The sequence below is a fragment of the Gobius niger genome (assembly GCF_951799975.1).
Source record: "Gobius niger genome assembly, chromosome: 23".
NCBI lineage: Eukaryota > Metazoa > Chordata > Actinopteri > Gobiiformes > Gobiidae > Gobius > Gobius niger.
Window position 1 is genome coordinate 14486842 of NC_136874.1, and position 18952 is coordinate 14505793.

At 40.5% G+C, this 18952-nt stretch overlaps 2 protein-coding genes and 1 long non-coding RNA gene across 3 annotated transcripts; 2 read left to right on the forward strand and 1 right to left on the reverse strand.

The window, feature by feature from the left end:
- Nucleotides 1-1405: 1405 nt before the first annotated feature.
- arl6ip6 (ADP-ribosylation factor-like 6 interacting protein 6) lies at nucleotides 1406-2865 on the reverse strand. Its single transcript, XM_079581458.1, has 4 exons — nucleotides 2537-2865; nucleotides 2239-2292; nucleotides 1655-1778; nucleotides 1406-1584 (listed from the first exon to the last, which is right to left on the reverse strand). Exons 1-4 carry the CDS (start codon nucleotides 2685-2687, stop codon nucleotides 1503-1505), a joined length of 411 nt encoding a protein of 136 aa, XP_079437584.1. The 5' UTR covers nucleotides 2688-2865; the 3' UTR covers nucleotides 1406-1502.
- A 633-nt stretch (nucleotides 2866-3498) lies between these two features.
- arhgap1 (Rho GTPase activating protein 1) lies at nucleotides 3499-13813 on the forward strand. The gene is made up of 13 exons (XM_079581409.1): nucleotides 3499-3644; nucleotides 6115-6334; nucleotides 7058-7156; nucleotides 7240-7327; nucleotides 7410-7541; nucleotides 9172-9258; nucleotides 9349-9447; nucleotides 10153-10260; nucleotides 10419-10495; nucleotides 10579-10656; nucleotides 10731-10859; nucleotides 10931-11034; nucleotides 12873-13813. The coding sequence occupies exons 2-13, from the start codon at nucleotides 6217-6219 to the stop codon at nucleotides 13038-13040; spliced, it is 1287 nt and encodes a 428-aa protein (XP_079437535.1). The 5' UTR covers nucleotides 3499-3644; nucleotides 6115-6216; the 3' UTR covers nucleotides 13041-13813.
- Nucleotides 13814-15147: 1334 nt separating this feature from the next.
- On the forward strand, nucleotides 15148-17641 carry LOC306981762. Its single transcript, XR_013794144.1, has 3 exons — nucleotides 15148-15552; nucleotides 15721-15784; nucleotides 16774-17641. It is a non-coding gene; the product is annotated as an uncharacterized lncRNA (long non-coding RNA).
- The last annotated feature ends 1311 nt before the right edge of the window (nucleotides 17642-18952 follow it).

Consider the following 18952-nt stretch of genomic DNA (forward strand, 5'->3'; position numbering starts at 1 on the left):
AGGAGCAACAGCGTATAACTGACATCACTGGTCATTGGCGGCCCACAATCTCTGCATTGTTTGCCTTAAACCTATTATTTTGGCTGCCTTTTTGGGCCATACTGTAGCTTAAGAAGTAGCTGTGTCCAGGAGAATTGAAATATGAGAGAATACAGAAATAGGAACTGCTAAACTAAGAAACGCATGCATTTCTGTATGTGTGTGGTTAGGATTAGCAGATTCTAATAAGACTATTTTGTGTTATTTGCGGCGGACATTTCAATCCATAAATAACTGCAACCATTTAACTTGTTTAACGTACTGTATATTGCAACCCCAGCTGAACAATACTCATTAACGCACATGATCTTATTTCCTGAACTCTCTCTTTACAACGTGTTGGAACTACTGCGCTGTATAAATGTAGAAGTGATCTTTATCTAACCTCAGAATGTAGATAAAACACGCTTCTTTACTTTTGTCAAAATGTTGACAGATGAAAACCAAATGATTGTCTTTGGAAGCTGCTGTTACTGTGTAATGCGGCGTAACTGCTCCTACCAGCAGAAGTCCTGTTATGTTCGTATTCATCTGAAAACTATGCCTTAAGTGTTAAGTGAAAATGCACTTATGCTGCTTTACAGTCCAAAAATGAAACCTATATTTATGTGGAGCATAAAGTGTTACTAGTGGTATGAGTAGATCATATATGTCAATAATAGTGGTTGATATCAGTGAAGATACAAAGCACTTCTTAGCCTGATAGAAATACACGCACAATTTTTTTACCCACAATTTTCTAATCAATATAGTTCTGTTACTATAGAGCTTAGAAGAACATTGCCGTCTATTTATTGTCCTTTTAAGTTACTACTGTATATGTTTATAAAAAGTGTATAATTAAATAACTTGAGATTTTTTGAAAACATCTACAGTTTTTGGTTTAAATCATGTTTTCTGTTTCCTTTCGTGATCTATAATTATCACTCCACGGCACTAATGTCATTGTACTGCCTTGTAAACCTTGCTTACCTGACAAAACTTGATGAAATATTTCTTCTATTTTTTTAACTTATTTGTATGTTTCACTGTCTTTTTTTTCTCTCAGAAATGGTTGTATGGAGTTTTGAATGTGGGGGGAGAGGGATTTGTTACATTTTTGTATTCTTTGATTTAATAAATTAGCCGAAAGAAATGAAATGTGTGAATTGTTTTATTACAATATACAGTATATGCATCCCAGCCTTTTTTTCCACAACATCCATAGTTATCAGTTTTGGAAATACATAGGAACACATACACTGAGTAAAAGAGCCTGTAACAAAATATGTGCAAGATTTCATACGATTGTAGTTGGTCCCAACACTTAAAAAGATCATTTCACATAATTAGGCCTACATAGAAAACCTCCAGAACTCATGTGTGTATAGAAATATATCTCTGTAGCATTTTAAGAAACATGTTTACCGACAATAGTGGTTTTAGGACATTTAATACAAAAATACAGATAAAAAAAAAGCTGCTCAGGTGAGACTCCAAATGACGGTGAGCATCGCCATGACGCCGTTCAGGACTGCCATCCCATAATCCAGCTGGGCACCGTAACTATGGAAACACCTGCATTAGCCCTAATTCCAAAAAAAAAAGAAAAAAGACGTGGCGTTGTGGGTGTTACCTGTTTTGGGGCGGCCCCAGTGGGCGTGTCATGGAGTGGGCGGAGTCCAGGTGTGTCAAAAACAAGGAACAGGTGGAGCATAGGCAGGCTACGATTAGAGAGAGGGCAAGGACGCTCCAGAAACCTACAGAACGTTGAATATAGTTTTTATTTTAACATTATTATGCATTTATTTAAGCTGAGACCATTACCATTACCCTTTTAACTAAATTTTTTGGATGTATATGTGGCTCATGCCCTGGCTTTCAAATAAAGTGATAGTATTGAGGTCTAAAGTAATAATATGTATATTTTTTTCTAAAGTCAGAGTCTAGTATCCTCCTGTGTTGACCAATGAGACGAACTGTCCTGTGAACTGGCTGGTCAGGTCCAATCAGGAGAGGTGGGGGAGGGCCTTGAAAATTCTGTTCCTGCCCTCCTCATTTTGCAAACTTGGGCTTCCTGGTTTAAAAGGGGAGGTATTTGATTGTCTACTTTCATATTTCACTCTATCACTCCTCACTCTGCAAACTTACAGACTATCACTTTAAAGCGATGTGATGTACAAGACTAAAAAGCAGTTCTGTTATTACAAAGTAACATACCCAACATCCTCTGTTCAGTCCCATCTTCTCCTTTCACTCTCAACTCCCGCAGCTCTGGAGGAAACAAACACATTCTATTTTTAACTTACAATTCAACTTGGCTTAGGCTGGGGGAAAGCTATTGTGGCCCCTCATACAGGGCAGGGGAGCAGTGTCTTGCCCAGAGGCACAACATCTAGACACATTTCCAGCATGTTCTCGTGTCTACCCTTAATACTTAATTCATACGCTGCTTATTACTTGATTATTGAATACAAAATACAAGTATATGAACATATTGAGAGTTCTGTGCACTTACCTTTGAGGACAGGGTAGATGAGGGCGCACACACAGCCCACAGCAGCCAGGACAACAACCGAACACAGCACCGACAGCCCCAAGCCAACAACCCCGGGTCTGGTGCTCTCTGTGCGGGTCAGCCCAGCCCGCTGTCTCTGCTCTGACATCATCCTGTACCTGTACGCCTGCCTGCTCCGAGCCGCTTCAGCGTAACACTGAGACGACCGTTTCAGCCCAAACTTTCCCTCGCCATTTTGAAGCGTTTGCAGGTTACTTCCGTACACACAGCTCTGCAGGGCCAGGTCGAGGTAGGTCAGGCCCACTGCATTCCTTTGACTCACGCATTGTCGTGATTCTAACAGCAGGTGGCGCCAGAGATACGCACTTCTAAACTGAAAAAGAAACAAACCAAACTAAAATAATATAAAATAATATTAATTAATATGAAAAAGAATGCAATTAAACGTCTAAAGTTTCAAAGACAGAATGAGTGCGATATTCTATTCTAGATATAGAAAAGGGGAAAAAAAAGGAAAATAAAATAAAATAAAATAAAATAAAATAAAATAAAATAAAATAAAATAAAATAAAATAAAATAAAATAAAATAAAATAAAATAAAGTGATGATAATAATAATCGTCATAATAATAAACAAATCTGATGCTTTGTCCACGGTAATAAACCGTCCACTATATTCAATGGACTTATATGCCATGTTTGTCAAAAAATGTTTGACTCAATCTAAACATATATTGTCAGAATTAACAGTGTAAAAATAATTAGTTAATAGTTAATGTCTTTTTTTAAGTAATGTTAATTTGAACTAATACAGATTAATTTTAAATTTGAAAATACTTACTGAAATAGGCTAACACAAGTATTTTTAGCCTTAAATACATATATAATCAATATTTATATATTTTTAATTTTCATTTTTTCAAGTTTTCCAGACTTTTATTTTGTTGACCGTCTTGTCCCGCAGCTTTGACATATTGCCGCTCTTACTTTGACAGGGCGCGGGCGGAAAAGGAGTTGACGCAGATGTTGATGTCAACAGTGGAGACCTTCTGCGACAACAGCCTTCTCAAGATTCACCTCTGAGGCTGTTTCAAGCCTCGAAATTGCGGTAAAAACACGTCCATTCATATCGTACGTCATTATTTATGGACGAGCTAATGCTAATGCTAACACGCAGCCTCCCGGGGCTCCCAGTGTTTACCTGCTGATGTCTGCGCTAAAAGGAATGCTGGGGCTAATATATATGATAACTACACATTTAATACATATTTAATACAGTCTAGCTGTTATAATACGTGAGGTTATGTGTGTATTGATTTCCCTATCATCCGATTATAAATGTATTTCATATGACAAATGAAGTGCTCATTCTTCGTTTTGACATAATGCGCTCGGCTAACTTTGCTAGATGATGGCTGCAGCTCATTTTCCGCCTACATGCTTGAAATACATCAGATAGGTATTACTCTGTGGAAGCGTGACAAAGTGGCTAGGCTGCTCACTTGTTGCATTATCAGAGCAAACATCTATAGCTCCTTCTCTGCTTTTGGAAATGATTACAATCCACTCTTGTTTGAAGGATTCAATGAATGATCAATTGTTTTCTGTAGTCATTGTCTTTCTAACGCTGTCGTTTTTCCTCGTACACGTTCGTGATTCATTCATTCCCATGTTGCATAATAGGAATGGTGTCTGCGCGCACTGGAGCATCACTGTGCTGTAGTAGTAGCCTATAGCTTAGTGGCTCTCAAACCTTTCACACCAGCTACCACCTTGTCAGATATATTTGACCACACAGGTACCACCAGGCGGAGGTCAAGCCCGGGTTTAAGTTGACTCCAAAATAGACCTGGACTTCTACTGCAGACAGACGTGTTTATCCGGCTGCATCAATTCCGAATTCTTTCTCCTCCACAGCAAATGTGAACCCTCTCTAGATGCATGTTCGGTTTATCCAGGCTTGGGACGTGTACAAAATGCATAACTGTTGGTTTGTTTGGCTCAACCATTTCTCAAGTGTGTTTTTAGCCACCAGAGTTGAACAAAGGTCAAGGCTGATAGAAATGACTACAGAACTAGACCTTTCTAAAAACGGGAGATGACTTCAGTCCAACTTTGCCACAGCTGCTCGAATCCTGAAGACGACGCTGATTCCAGAAACTTGTCGACCCTCCTGTGCCCTCCCTGATCTTTATTCTAGTCTAGATTTTTGGCCATTGAGTCTTACAAGAGGCTCACTGAAAGCAGCATTTACCCTCGGACTAAGCTCCTGGAGATGGATCCTGTCAGGCAGAAGACTTCCACCATAGTGAGCTGCTAGTACTACGAATCCCTTCTAGGTCAAGAGTCCACAGTGTGCCGTTCACCCACACTGGCTTCTCGGTCCGTAGCGATATTTATTTAAAGCTACGCGCTGTCAGCCAGCATAACGTCACTGCAGGGGGGGGGGAAGCACAGCAGCATCCGTGAGGGGGGGGAGAGAGGGTAACGGGCCCCGAGGCGGCGGCGACATTAAAGGGGAAGCGTGACGACGGAGAGAAAGCAGTGCGCCACAAGAGGAAGGCAGAATGGTGATTATGGGGAAGTTGTTTCATCGTGCGCAGACGGGGCGGACCTCGCTGTGTTTGGAGAATGTCGAGAATTTGGTAAAGATTTGAGTTGGGTTCGATTTTCCTCCTGCTTTGTTGCTGTAATTGATATTTTTGCCACAACATTTAACTACAGTGGGGAAAAATGGCCAAAATCCAATACAATGTCTATGTGAAACTGAACAAATACTTTTTTTTCCCCACTGTATATCCTATAACCAATCCATCTTCATTTCCTATCCCAAAATAAAATAGATTCCTACGTTTTGTATGACATAATAATATCACAAATTCAGTTTTAATCATGACTTTCCTAATTTAGTTCTGATCTGGTCTTGTTTTGGCCCTAATTGATTTGTTATCTTTTTGTTTTTTGACACAAAATGCAGGAAAAAAAAGAACAAATTACAGATGATTTTTGTTTGCATAATGGAATGTGCCGTGTTGAACAGGTTTAGTAAAATACAGAAAGTATTATAACAATATTTAGAAGAATATTGCTTTTTTTTCCCTCATACCAAGCAGCCAATCATTTGAGTTGTGCTATCAATCAAATATGAAGATTTGTTTTTGCATAAATGATTCTAGTTGTTAATAATAAACTCCTAAAGATCTTAATTATGGGTAAACCTGAAGACTTCTCTAAAGCACATTCTGTCCTCTTTAACTAGAGTGTTCGTGAGTGGTTGACCCTAAAGCAGAGTCTCCCCCATCCCTCCTTTATATAGTCTTGTATGTACGTATCCCTCGGTTAAATCCACTTGACTGCGGCGGCGTGCGGGTGGCAGCGGGTGCAGCAGATAAGCCCAAATTGGAGCACAGTTGCTAGGAGACCAGTGTGGGCTCGGGCGCTGCAGAGGTTAGCGCTGGGCCGCTAGCTCTCCTCATCCTAACATCACTGTTGTTATGGCGGTTCTGTGAACAGTCGCTAATGCTGCGGGTGTTCAGTAATGTCAAAGTGCACCCATGTTTATTTAGTCTTTTCTCCAGGTCCAGCTCCTTCCGTCAGAGTCTGCGTCTCGTGTATGGGACCGTCGGCGTAGTGCCTTGTAGATTCTTCTTCAGCGAGAGGAGCGCCCCCCGGTGTTTGCCATGTCTTCATCAGACCTGCTGGTGGACCTGGGCGACGACCACGCCACGGCGCAGTTAGGCCAGCTCAAGCTGTCCACATACGAGGAGCAGCAGTGGCCCGCCGACGAGGCGCCGTCAGGTGAGGCGTCAGCCCGGGCGGGCGTCAGGGTGTAAAAACTGTACATTTATATTACACGAAACACGTTTTGTTTAACCTCTGATTCCCCTCCTGATCCGAGCATATTTTCTCCACTTTGGCTTTACCCAAATCTAAAAGCTTCTCGACTGGAGAGCAACACTGTGATTCCTCATTTGAAAGCTAAGACTTACAAATGTGATCATAACTTTTTTGTCACATTTTTAAGCATTTTTGTCGTGTTCCCATATCTTTTTTGACGACTTTTGTTTCCTTTTTTTGTTGCTTTTTTGTTGCTTTTTCATCCTCCTTTTTGGGGAGTTTCGGGTAAAGCCAAACTGGAGACAAACACTTGGTTCAGGTGGGGGGCAAGGGGTTAAAAACACACACACACACCCTATCCATGAAGTATAACAGCTTTTTCTTATTTGAAAACAGCGTCGCGCAGACAAAGAGCAGCCACAAATATTTGGCAAAGTAAGTCCAGTACTAACAGAGTACAGGCAGGTGCTTTTACTCTCTCTCTGCCAGGGATGGGTACGATCTATTTGATGGGTAACACTTCACTTTTCTCTCAAACTAACATTTATTTGACTTTGGGAGTGTGGGCCCTAACATGGAGGTGTCCGTGTCTCACCTGGGGGCTGTCGGGGCTGTACGTCACTCATGGGCTCTCAGCCAGTCATTTGTGGGAGGGAGATCTTTTACCCGTGTCTCCTGCTCCAGAGTCGGACTCCGCCCAGCCGTTCGACGCGGCCTCTCCTCACCTGCCCTGGGACCACCCCTTCTACGACATCGCCCGCCACCAGATCATTGAAGTTGCAGGTAATTCTCCCACTACCAGCATTAACCTGAGCTGGTAGATTCTACTTTTTTTCCCCTGTGCCCTGACTCATGTGTGCCTGTAGGGGACGACCACTTTGGGAGGAAGGTCATCGTGTTCAATGCCTGCAGGATGCCCCCACATCACCAACTGGACCATCACAAGCTGCTCTTGTGAGTGCAATAAGGGGACATACGCTTTCTTATTAAATATAACACTTTACTAGAGGTTATTATAAAGCGCGTGTCTTCGCAGGTACCTCAAAGGCACCCTGGACCAGTACGTGGAGAGCGACTACACTTTGATCTATTTCCATCACGGCCTGACCAGTGAGAACAAGCCGTCCCTGGGCTGGCTGAGGGACGCCTACAGGGAGTTCGACAGAAAGTGCGTAAATCTGCCCACGGAGGTCTCTTTATTTGGTCTACTTTCTACTGATGTTCCCCATTCATCACAAAAGCTGCGGTTTTTACTAGACGCCGTAATCCAAATATGGTCATTTCCTTTCTGGGAGACTGCAGTGGCTGAAGCACAGGGAAATATACAAGCGTTACAAAGCTTCGCGTCCCGTTTTCTCTACATTAAGTTTTCCTTTCACACTTGCAACAGTATCTCCACTTTAGCAGCTCCAAACCTTTCAGTCTTGCACAATATTTTGAAGGTTTTTTTGTTCCAGGACGGAACTTTATTGAGCCTGATTTATTGAGCTTTGAAAAAACAAACACAAAAAACAAGGCAAAAATAAAAATTAAACTAAATAACATCCCCTTTGAAAAAACCTTTGTAATTAATCAACAAAACTGGAACCCTAAGTTTAACCTGGCTGTATTGGCACGGTGGCGCGGTGGTTAGCGCTCGTGCCTCACAGCTCGAAGTTCCTGGATTCAAGTCCCACCTGGACGGGCCCTTTCTTTGTGGAGTTTGCATGTTCTTCCCATGTCTGCGTAGGTTAGTAGTAAGAACATGTGCAATAGGTTAATCCTCCAGCCAGGTGTTTCTGACCACCAGCCTGGCTCCACATCATGGAGATGGGTCCCCGAGCACCAGCCCACGCTGGCAGCTCACTGCTCCTACAGGTCGCCCAGCAGCACTGAGGATGGTCAAATGCAGACAACTAATTTCTGTACAGAGATTAATAAATTATAACTTAACTGCCATTTTTATTGTTAAAATTACTTCCTCCTCATATTGACGTCAGTAATCTACAGCAAAAGTTTCAAATTGATCTCTCTTTTTTAGATTTTGTATTTTCCCCAACTCACTTGCAGTTAAAACGGAAATTAAACCGTTTTTGATCAATATAAAAAAAAAAAAAAAAGAAAACCCTGAAGCTAAACCTTAAGCATGATTTCAACATAGTTTTTAACAATGTATTAATATTGCAGCTCCCTGAAAAAACTGCTGTGTGCCAGAACTCATTATCTTGGTTGGCTGTGGTGACATTTTCCGATTGATCAGCACTAAAACATAGCACTGACTTTACTAAGTTAGCATTTTACTAGACTTATTTTTGCTAACTTTTTGCTTTTAGTTTAAATGAACAATTTGGTGAAAACAAAACATTATTTTTGACATGTAATTGCACACAAGCTGCACACTTTATCTAGTGAGAATAGTGAATAAAACTCGGTAGCTCTTATTAAGATCATGCAACACTTCGTTTCATGAATAGAGGCTTAAAGATAGAGAATAAATTGAATCTGTCTAACGTTATTGCATTTTGGAGGACAGCTGCGCGGGCAAAGCTCTTAACATCCCTTTGTCATTGACAGTCCATTAGCTCACGCCTGAAGGACATTTGGTTTACTGTGGGTTATTAGCTTAGCCTCACTTAAGTAATCGATGCTTGAAGACGACGCAGTGATCACTAAGTTTGGTGGATAATCACTGTACTTGACGCAGGATGGAGCTGGACGATCCACATGAAAGTCAAATAGCTTTTTATGCAGACTTGGTCAGATTATGAGAGGGTTTATTTCTGAAGAATCGCTTAATTCGATGTGTGATATCATTTCAGGTACAAAAAGAACATCAAGGCCCTGTACATCGTCCACCCAACCATGTTCATCCGGACTCTGCTGATCCTCTTCAAACCACTCATCAGGTGAACTACAGGAACTACAGCAGTCATTTTTATCAGATCAGTCTTTTTTTTTTAGTAAAGTTTGTCCTAATTGGAATGTGTTTTCTGTAGTTTTAAGTTTGGCAGGAAGATCAACTATGTGAACTACCTGAGTGAGCTGGAGGACGTGGTCAAGTGTGAGCAGCTCGTCATCCCGGCCCGAGTCAGAGAGTAAGACACCGGACAAAAACAAAACACCAGTGGGACATTTACAAAGGCATTCGAGTGATTTGTGTCTGGCCTAGATTATATTATCTCTGACACTTTGACACTGTACGTCTGACTGTACCATCCTGACTTCTGCCTTCGTACTGTATTCTATACAGAGTAAGACTATGGTACTGTCTGCACTGTGAAAAGGCCAAGACGAATCCAGAAACCGATTATGCTCACCACCATTCTAATTGCTCTCACCACAGTGACGTTTCAGGCATCAGACGGTTCACTACTGATATTGGATCCAGCACACTGATTCAGATTGTGTGGATGTGCTTTGTTTCTTGCCTCCTTAAACAGTTCCATGAGGGCCTGATTAGCATTCGGAGCTTACTGTCCAGGCCCATCATGAATATCTTAAACCAAAACATTCAAAATGGCGGGCGCTATAGATTTAAATATTTTTTACGAAAGGGACGAGTATGTCGCTGCTCTAAAATATAATCAATTTGGAAACAATTGTCTTTTATAATTATACAAGTTCTTGCCGAAATGTAGTCTTTGTTCTGCAAGCATGAACATAGAACATAGGTGAAGTCATTGTACTTCTCCGATCATGATATGGATTTTGGCAGGTGAAGCAAACGAACTCTTCTGCTTTGTGTCTAGTTTGGTCAGATGAAGATGAACGCCTTAGAAATCTGACCTAATGCTTTCCAGGTACGACAACAAGTTGAGAGCAAACCTGAAGCCCTCAGCCCAGCCGCCCATGTCCCCTCCCCGCTCCCCTCCTCTACCCAACCAGGTGTTTGGAGTGCCCCTCAGCACGTAAGTATCCCACGACACTACTTCCATAAACATACCATAAAACTCAAATGACCTTCACTGCCTTGGTCACTGGGATATGTTTTATGAGTGGAGGGGAATCGTGTTTGAGCAGCTGTCCTGAGCTCCCTGTCCTGTCCTCACCCGCTTTATGTGCTCAGGCTGAGACAGAGGAGCGCAGACGGAGAGCCGGTTCCCGTGGTGATGAGAGACACCATCGGCTTCCTGTCTGAACGAGGTAACGGCTCACGCAGTAGCCATCTTTCACGGTATTGAGATGAAAAATGTGACTTTATATATGTGTTGTTGTTGTGCATTTAGGTTTAGAAATGGAGGGCATCTTCAGACGTTCGGCTAATGTCACCCTGGTCAAGGACGTCCAGCAGCGCTATAACTCTGGTAACTAAGTCACAGCCTTTGTAATTCATCCATCTACTGTAGCTGATGTGAATGGTGTGTGGCTCCCTCTGCAGGCGCAATAGTGAACTTCTACGACATGGAGGACGTGCACTTAGCAGCTGTGATCCTGAAGACCTTCCTCCGAGAGCTGCCAGAGCCTCTGCTGACCTACCACCTCTACAACGACATCGTCAACTTCACATGTAAGTCAGCACTGACCCCCCCTGCTGTGTCTGTGTAACTGCCCTGTAAACACGTGTGTTTGTGTGCTCAGCCGTTTCAGAGGAGAGCCAGGTGACAGTGATGAAGACCCTGGTGGAGTCTCTTCCAGAGGAGAACTATGTATCGCTCAGATTCCTCATCACATTCCTGGCACAGGTACTGGTTAGGGCGGTCAGAGAATCAATTATGTATCTTGTATTTAAACTAGCTCTTCAACTGAGTATGTATCGCATTGATACTGTCAACAGCAGGATAAACCCCATCGCATTCAAATGGCTATGAAGTGTTCACAGTCTAGAGCTGGCAGACTAAGATGCAGCCCGTCTGTTAGAGAATTAACAATGGTGTTTGAGAGGATAGATGAAAAACATGCAGCAGTCTGGATGTCTTATGCAGGAGAAGTTTATTTACCATCGGTGCGGGACCCGGAGACATGAACTCGAGACATTGCGCCAGTCCTACCATTCAAGTCTGTCCATGCTTCCACAGAAAAGGGATAAAAACCCTCTCAGAGCGTCAGACTGATACGCAAGAGTCTGAGCCCCACAGTCAAGGCTATGACAGAGATAGTACGACTGTACAGCCTGACCCAGTATGATAAATGGCGATTTAATGTTATCCTCTAACACCGTCTAGCCCTTCATTGCGGCCCTCAAAACATGCAATATGCACTGCTATTAAGGGGGAAAACACCAATGTTTCATTGATATAGAGAAAGATAACCCACAACTGCTGCTATTTTGTAGCTTTTTTATGTATTGAAACGATTACAGTCTGTTTGAGAATTGTAATTGTTTGAAACAACCAAATTCACAAATGGTTTAGCCCTGGTGAAAAGTTCAAAAACCTAATGTGGCCCTTGCATCAAAAACATTGCCCATATCTGCACTCGAGCGTTACCCTGGATTTCCAGATGCAACTTTTGTAAATCTCCATAAATATTGTTTCCATCACAGTCTGTGTCAAAGAATAGTTTACATGTCACATGTTTTGTACAAAACGTCATTTCAAATAAGACCGGCAGTTATATATAAAGTTAGCCCTCTTTTTTTTGTTTTGTGATGCCTTTACTCTACATAAAAATGGACTTAGGGCGACAGTGGCGCAGATGGTAGAGTGGGTCGTCTCATGATCGGAAGGTCGGGGGTTCGAATCTCACCTCCTGAAAGTGCACACTGTCGTTGTGTCCTTGGGCAAGACACTTCACCCACATTGCCCCCAGTGTCTGCGTACATTGGTGTATGAATGAGAGTATGAATGGGTGAGTGGATCCTTGCTGTAAAAGCGCTTTGAGTGCCTAATGTAGGTGGAAAAGCGCTATATAAGTTGAGACCATTTACCATTTTTTACTTGCTGAGCACCATGAGAGAGTAGTCAGGCTGATCCAGGTACTGGTATCTTAGATATATTCACTAGAAGTGCGTCTTTATATTGTTTTGGCTAATACGTTTCCTGCGCTGCTTCCTGCTGTAGGTCGTACACTTGCGCCAGAGCAGGGCAATAAATGTAGCTATTTTGCTCTAATGATCAAAAATTGTGCAACAACAGCTATGTCTTCTATGTCTCCCACTGAGATAAGATTTGTGTGGCTTGGCTGAAAGTCTTGTCCGGATACCTCATTGTTTGCTTGTTTTGTTTATTGTTTCCTTAGCAACTCTTGTGTGAGGGGCTCTTGGTGCCTCTTCAGTGTTTCAGAAGAAGAAATTTGTAGGTCTCAAATGTCTTTAGCTCATCAGCTAGCGCTAGCTGTTAAATTAAAAAAATAAAATAAAAAATGTTTCCTTTATGGCCATTAAAACTCTCTGCAGTAATAAAATCCACTGAACTTTGCAAAAGCGACAAATATTTACAAAAGCATCCAGCAAAACAGTGTGGGACACACAAACTACAAATGCAGTTCACTGAAAAAGGTTGAAAACGCTGCTGTGCCAAGGCAGATGGAGGTTGCTGCTTGTTTAGCCAATGGAAACAGTAATATTTGTCATTTGCCGCAGGTCGCAGCCAACAGTGAGATCAACAAGATGACCAACAGCAACCTGGCCGTGGTGTTCGGGCCCAACCTGCTGTGGGGGCGGGACAACGCCATGTCACTCAGCGCCATCGGACCAATCAACAACTTCACCCGGATCCTACTGGACCAGCAGCACCTGGTGTTCACCTAAGCCCCTCCCTCCTCCTCCTTCTCTCTTATCCGAGGTCATTGCTCTGATAGCATTCCGCTCCATTGACAGCACTTCGAGAAAACAAAGTCTATTAGTCATTTTTAAAGAGTTACGCATCAAGTCCTGTCAATGTCGATGCTACGATTAGCGACGTCCAAGGGCTGCGCGATTCAAAGCCGACCTTAGTCACATCAGACACTAAGAAAAAAAAAAAAATCGAGTAAGCACAAAGTCTATCCATAAACCAAGTGTGTGTCAGTGACGTAGCAGTGGACTCGGCATATTTTGCTCCTAGTGAAAGTGTTGAACAGTGTAAATGTACGGTAGAAGTGTGAACATGGAGTTTCTGGCAAAAAAAATGATATAAATTATAGATAACATCAGGGACATGGACACTACATATTCATGAGTATATTCTAGTGCAGTGGGAGGACTGCGCAGCACATTACTACAGTATATAAACACTAGTAAGAGTATAAGAATACATTTGCTCCGTAGTATCTGCATGTGGTGCCTAGTTTTCTGTGGACCGAGGCTGTCGTTTTGGAGAGTAGCCACTAGATGTCCCTGTCCCCCTCCCCCTGTCAGCGTGTCGTGTGTAGTGCGTGTGTGGTGCCAAAAAAAAGGAAAAAAAAGACAAAAGAAGAAGATTGATATTTGAAGTTGAATTTCTATTGACGTCTCAGGTAAAAAGACGGGCGTGGTGCCGAACCTCAAGGACAATCCAAGCGTTTGCGGCGTTCTCTCTGCTTTCTGTGTGCACGCATGCTTCTGAGCCGTGGTCCTTAGCATGCTTCAAACAACTCGCACTTCTTTTTGTACCCGGTACTTTAGATTAGACACGGGTGAGGCTCGGGATGGTTTTGGTCAGTACGGCGTTGCAGTAAAAAAATACATATCTGGAGCTGCCCTCAAAAACTTAAGCATGTTGTACTATTTAGAAAACTGCAAAATGTGGTATAGTGAGAGGGTAAAAAAACAGTGGAATTAAGGATATTTGACCAAAATTGGAGTATTTCTGCCAACCGAACTACCTACTCGAATCAGAGGCAAACATATCGATTTCAAGAAAACGTTTACTTACTTTTAGATTATTTTTTTTGTAGTGAACTTGCCATACATGTTCAGTGATGAGCCCTATTTAAAGAGCTAAATACAAGTTGGCCATTTTCTACTCACTACTGCCACCTCAGGCCATATGTGTAACTGCATCTTCTATATAAAGCTCATGCGTGACGGGACTTCAGACCCGAAGTAACAACTTTTTGAGTGACAGTGCAGTATTTTAGAGGTAAAGAGTACAATGAAAAAAGTTCATTTTGAAAGGAAACATACATTTATCTGGACAAACGCACCAGTTTAAACCAGTATTTAGCCTACTGTCATTGCTAGATGTTACTTTTCATGTCATTTTAGTTGTTAAATTATAATAATTTACTCTTTTCAGTGGAGTAAATGATTATGATTTGGGGGGCTGCGAAAGATTTTCTGATCAATAAGATTGCAATGTCCCGAAGTTTAGGAATGGCTGCCTTAGAACATTGCTGGAACATGTAGGGGGAGGAAAATACATAATATTAGCATTTTTAAACTCCGTATAGTCCCATAATGTAAAATAAAACATTATATATTGTAGAAATTATTACCATTAAGTGTAAAAAATCCTAAATCCTGACATTCCTTTCCACAACAAAACAAAACTTGTACAAACTTAACGAGGACTTCATTAGAACTAGACTTGTACGTTTCTAAACAGAAAGGCTATTTAGCGCTAATCCTGCTGCTCCCACTGTCCTGTACTGCCCTGATTATCCCGTCTCACCCAGTACAACTGAAGTTTAGATCCACTGTAGTTCTTACTTAACACGTAGGGCTGTGGTGAACTTGGAAAAAAAAAACGTTTGCTGTTTGTCGTTAGTCATTTGTGGATTTTCCTTCAAGTCATGTCATCGGCTACTTATCAAATCACCCTGCCCATCTGCTTCCACCTGTGGCCATCCTGCTGATCAACTTTGTCTTCCGAAGTTCCAATGTGAATATATTTTATCCGTCCCGTTGAAATATATCGAACATAACCATTTGAGTTTACTTTACTTTTTTTTTTTTGCCTTAACAACTCGATCCCAGGTTAGTTTATAATTCCAATCAGCCAAATACTCTTTTTTTAAAAACGTTGGTTACCTAAAGCCTTGTCAAGTGCGCTTTCAGCCATTTTCTTGTGAAGAACCGAGTCCAGTCCAGTTCCTCCCATTCCTCCAGTGCTCGTTCTAAAAGATGACTACCCTGAAAACCTAGACATTGCTACTTTACTCATAATTTGCTGTTGGTCTGTGAAGGTTGTTAATGTTTTGTATTGTTTGTGACCAAGTGGCACCAAAAGTCTGTGAATGAAAGCGACAGCAAAAGGCATGGGACACCAAAGAAGGGCTCTCACGCTATTATGCTAGCGTAGCGGCTATTCGTTTGATATAAAATGTTCTAGAAATGGCATATCGGGATTAAGAAATCATTGGTTTATTTCATCCACATTCAAGACATTACTTAGAAATATTGTCATTGTGCACCAAATGTTTTAAGTTAATTGTAAGTAATCACTTTAAGTTGACTGAGTAAAAATATGTTGCTTTCAATTAACTTAAAACAAAGGAATGGCAAACAGGGACAACGAAATCATTCTGAGGTTTTTTTCAATTACATTCAAGATTTTACTTAAAAATATTGTCATTACGCACCAAATGTTTTAAGTAAATTCTAAGTAGAGTGAATGTTGCTTTAAACTTAAAATAATTAGTTACAAAAACATGACAGTAGAAAGTAATGTTCTTTATTTTAAGTGTAGCCTCAGTTGTCCTTATGAACTAAATGTTTTAAGTTAATTGTAAGTAATCACTTTAAGTTGACTGAGTAAAAATATGTTGCTTTCAATTAACTTAAAACAAAGAAATGGCATATAGAAATGGCATATTGGGACAACAAAATCATTCTGAGGTTTTTTTCAATTACATTCAAGATTTTACTTAAAAATATTGTCATTATGTACTAAATGTTTTAAGTAAATTCTAAGTAGAGTGTATGTTGCTTTAAACTTAAAATAATTAGTTACAAAAACATGACAGTAGAAAGTAATGTTATTTATTTTAAGTGTAGCCTCAGTTGTCCTTATGAACTAAATGTTTTAAGTTAATTGTAAGTAGTAACTTTAAGTAGACTGAGTAGAAATATGTTGCTTTCAATTAACTTAAAACAAAGAAATGGCATATAGAAATGGCATATAGAAATGGCAGATAGGGACAACGAAATCATTCTGAGGTTTTTTTCAATTACATTCAAGATTTTACTTAAAAATATTGTCATTATGTACTAATTTTTTTAAGTTAATTGTAAGTAATCACTTTAAGTTGACTGAGTTATAATATGTTGCTTTCAATTAACTTAAAACAAAGAAATGGCATATAGAAATGGCATATAGGGACAAAGAAATCATTCTGAGGTTTTTTTCAAGATTTTACTTAAAAATATTGTCATTGTGAACTAAATGTTTTATGTAATGTTTAGTGTCGCCTCAATTGTTCTTATTCACCAAATGTTTTATGTCAATTGTAAGTAATCATTATAAGTAGACTGAGTACAAATACTGTATGTTGCTTACAATTAGATACAAAAAGACGACAGTAGAGAGTAATGCGATTTTTGTTCAGTGTAGCCTTAATTGTCCTTACGCCAAATGTTTAAGTAAATTGTTAGTAATAATTTTGAGTAGACGGAGTAAAAAAAAATGTTGCTTTCAATTAACTTAAAACAATTAGATACAAGAAGATGACAGTGTAAAGTAATGTCTTTTTTGTTTAGTGTAGCCTCAATAGCACGTCATGAAAACTCGTCGTCCCATGCCGCTGTTGTCCCATGCCGCTGTTGTCCCACGCCGCTGTTGTCCCATGCCTCTGCTGTTGTCGGTCTAAATGTGCGCAGGGTATTTGTACGTGTGTGTCTACCAATCTGTGCTTTCTGTGACGCCCATATTCAGGAGGTGATTTGATAAAAAACTATATATATAATAATTGTAATCTGTGTAAGTGGTGTATGCCAACTAAGTGCCATTGTGCCGCTCTGCCATAGATTAAACCAGAGGTGCTTTCGACCTGGCTGCAGTGTGGACATTAGCAGGACTGCCCATAGGGATATCATTTGATTTAATAATATATGCTATGGGCCAAATACACTCCATAAAAGACAATCACCCTTTTTTTTGTTTTCTTCTGTTCTCCCAAAAAAAATATAGTCGATCATGCCATTTCCCGTAATCCACCGTAAATAATGTTCTTACTCTTCTGACGCCATGTTTCTGCTAATGGGCGCGACATGGTCTAATCTATGGGGTCGTCGTGCTGTAGCCGTTGTCATAGTGACCGTCAACAATATTTCTCGGTAAAGCGGAGAAATGATTGATTTTTCCAGATTCTTGGACTTCTTTCTTGATACTTAGTGAACTTTATTTTCATACCTACTTTTTTTTTTCATCCTTTTACTTTTGATATGATGTGGACTGTGTATAAGTGTCTGACTTTGTTGTGTAATATTATGATGAATGCAGCCAATAAAAAAGTGATTGAAAGTGAAAGAAGTTGACTGAGTTCATGGCGGTGAGGGGGAGATGAAGGATTGGCTTATTTTTAATTGCAAGTGGATTTGAAAGATGATTTTTTTTTAAATAAATAGAAAAACCTCTTCAACCATTGTGAAGCAGTACAAGGAGTGTCCGATTTCCATGATGTTGCAATACAACGTTTGGCTTCCAAAAACAAACACTGAACAAAGATCTTACATTTCTGGATATTGTAAGGTGGTCCTTTGGATCAGTGTTAATTTTGACAACATATTTTATTTTAGTCTTTTGACTAAAATGTAATTTAATTTTAGTCGAGGCGACACCAGGATCGGAGGCCTGGTGTCGCCTCGGGGTCCCCCCAGAACAGCTGGAGGAGGTGTGTGTGGATCGGGAAGTTTGGGCATCTCTGCTGAGACTGCTGCCCCCGCGACCCGGCCCCGGATAAAGCGGAAGAAAATGGATGGATGGATGGAATTTTAGTCGAGTTTTAGTCTAAAATGATTTTTTCAATTTTAGTCTAGTTTTAGTCGACGAAAATTGCATGTCAATCTAGTCGACTAAATTTAAGACTAATTTAGTCGACTTTGCATTTATAATATTCATTATAATCATATTTAATCGTGGTCCTTGACTTCATGGAGCTGCTTCAACATGAATAAAGCTCAGACCTGTTCATTTGGCAGTGAATTTAAATGATCTGAGGCTCTTTCAGACGGTCAATAGAAGTTTGGATGATTTTAGTCTCTCCTTTTCATTTTTATTTAGTCTTATTTTAGTCGACTAAAATATCTGGACATTTTAGTCATAGTTTTAGTCTCATGAAAAACTTTTAATTTAGTTTTAGTCCAATTTTAGTCGTCAAAAATATCACTTTGACTAAAATTAAGACTAAATATTTTAGTCGACGAAATTAACACTGCTTTTGGATAAATATTTTTGAAACACATTATTTATTCATTCATTCATCTTTTTATGGCATGACAAAAACAAACAACAGGTATGATGCCCAATAGGCAAAAGCAAAGTGCTTGTACACACCCTTTGAAAGTGAAAGATGGTAAATGGTAAATGGTCTCAACTTAGATAGCGCTTTTCCACCTACATTAGGCTCTCAAAGCGCTTTACAGCAAGGATCCACTCACCCATTCATACTCTCATTCATACACCAATGTACGCAGACACTGGGGGCAATGTGGGTGAAGTGTCTTGCCCAAGGACACAACAACAATGTGCACTTTCAGGAGGTGGGAAGATCACAGTCATTTACCATAATTATGAATTTCTTCAGTGTTAGTGATTTTTACAT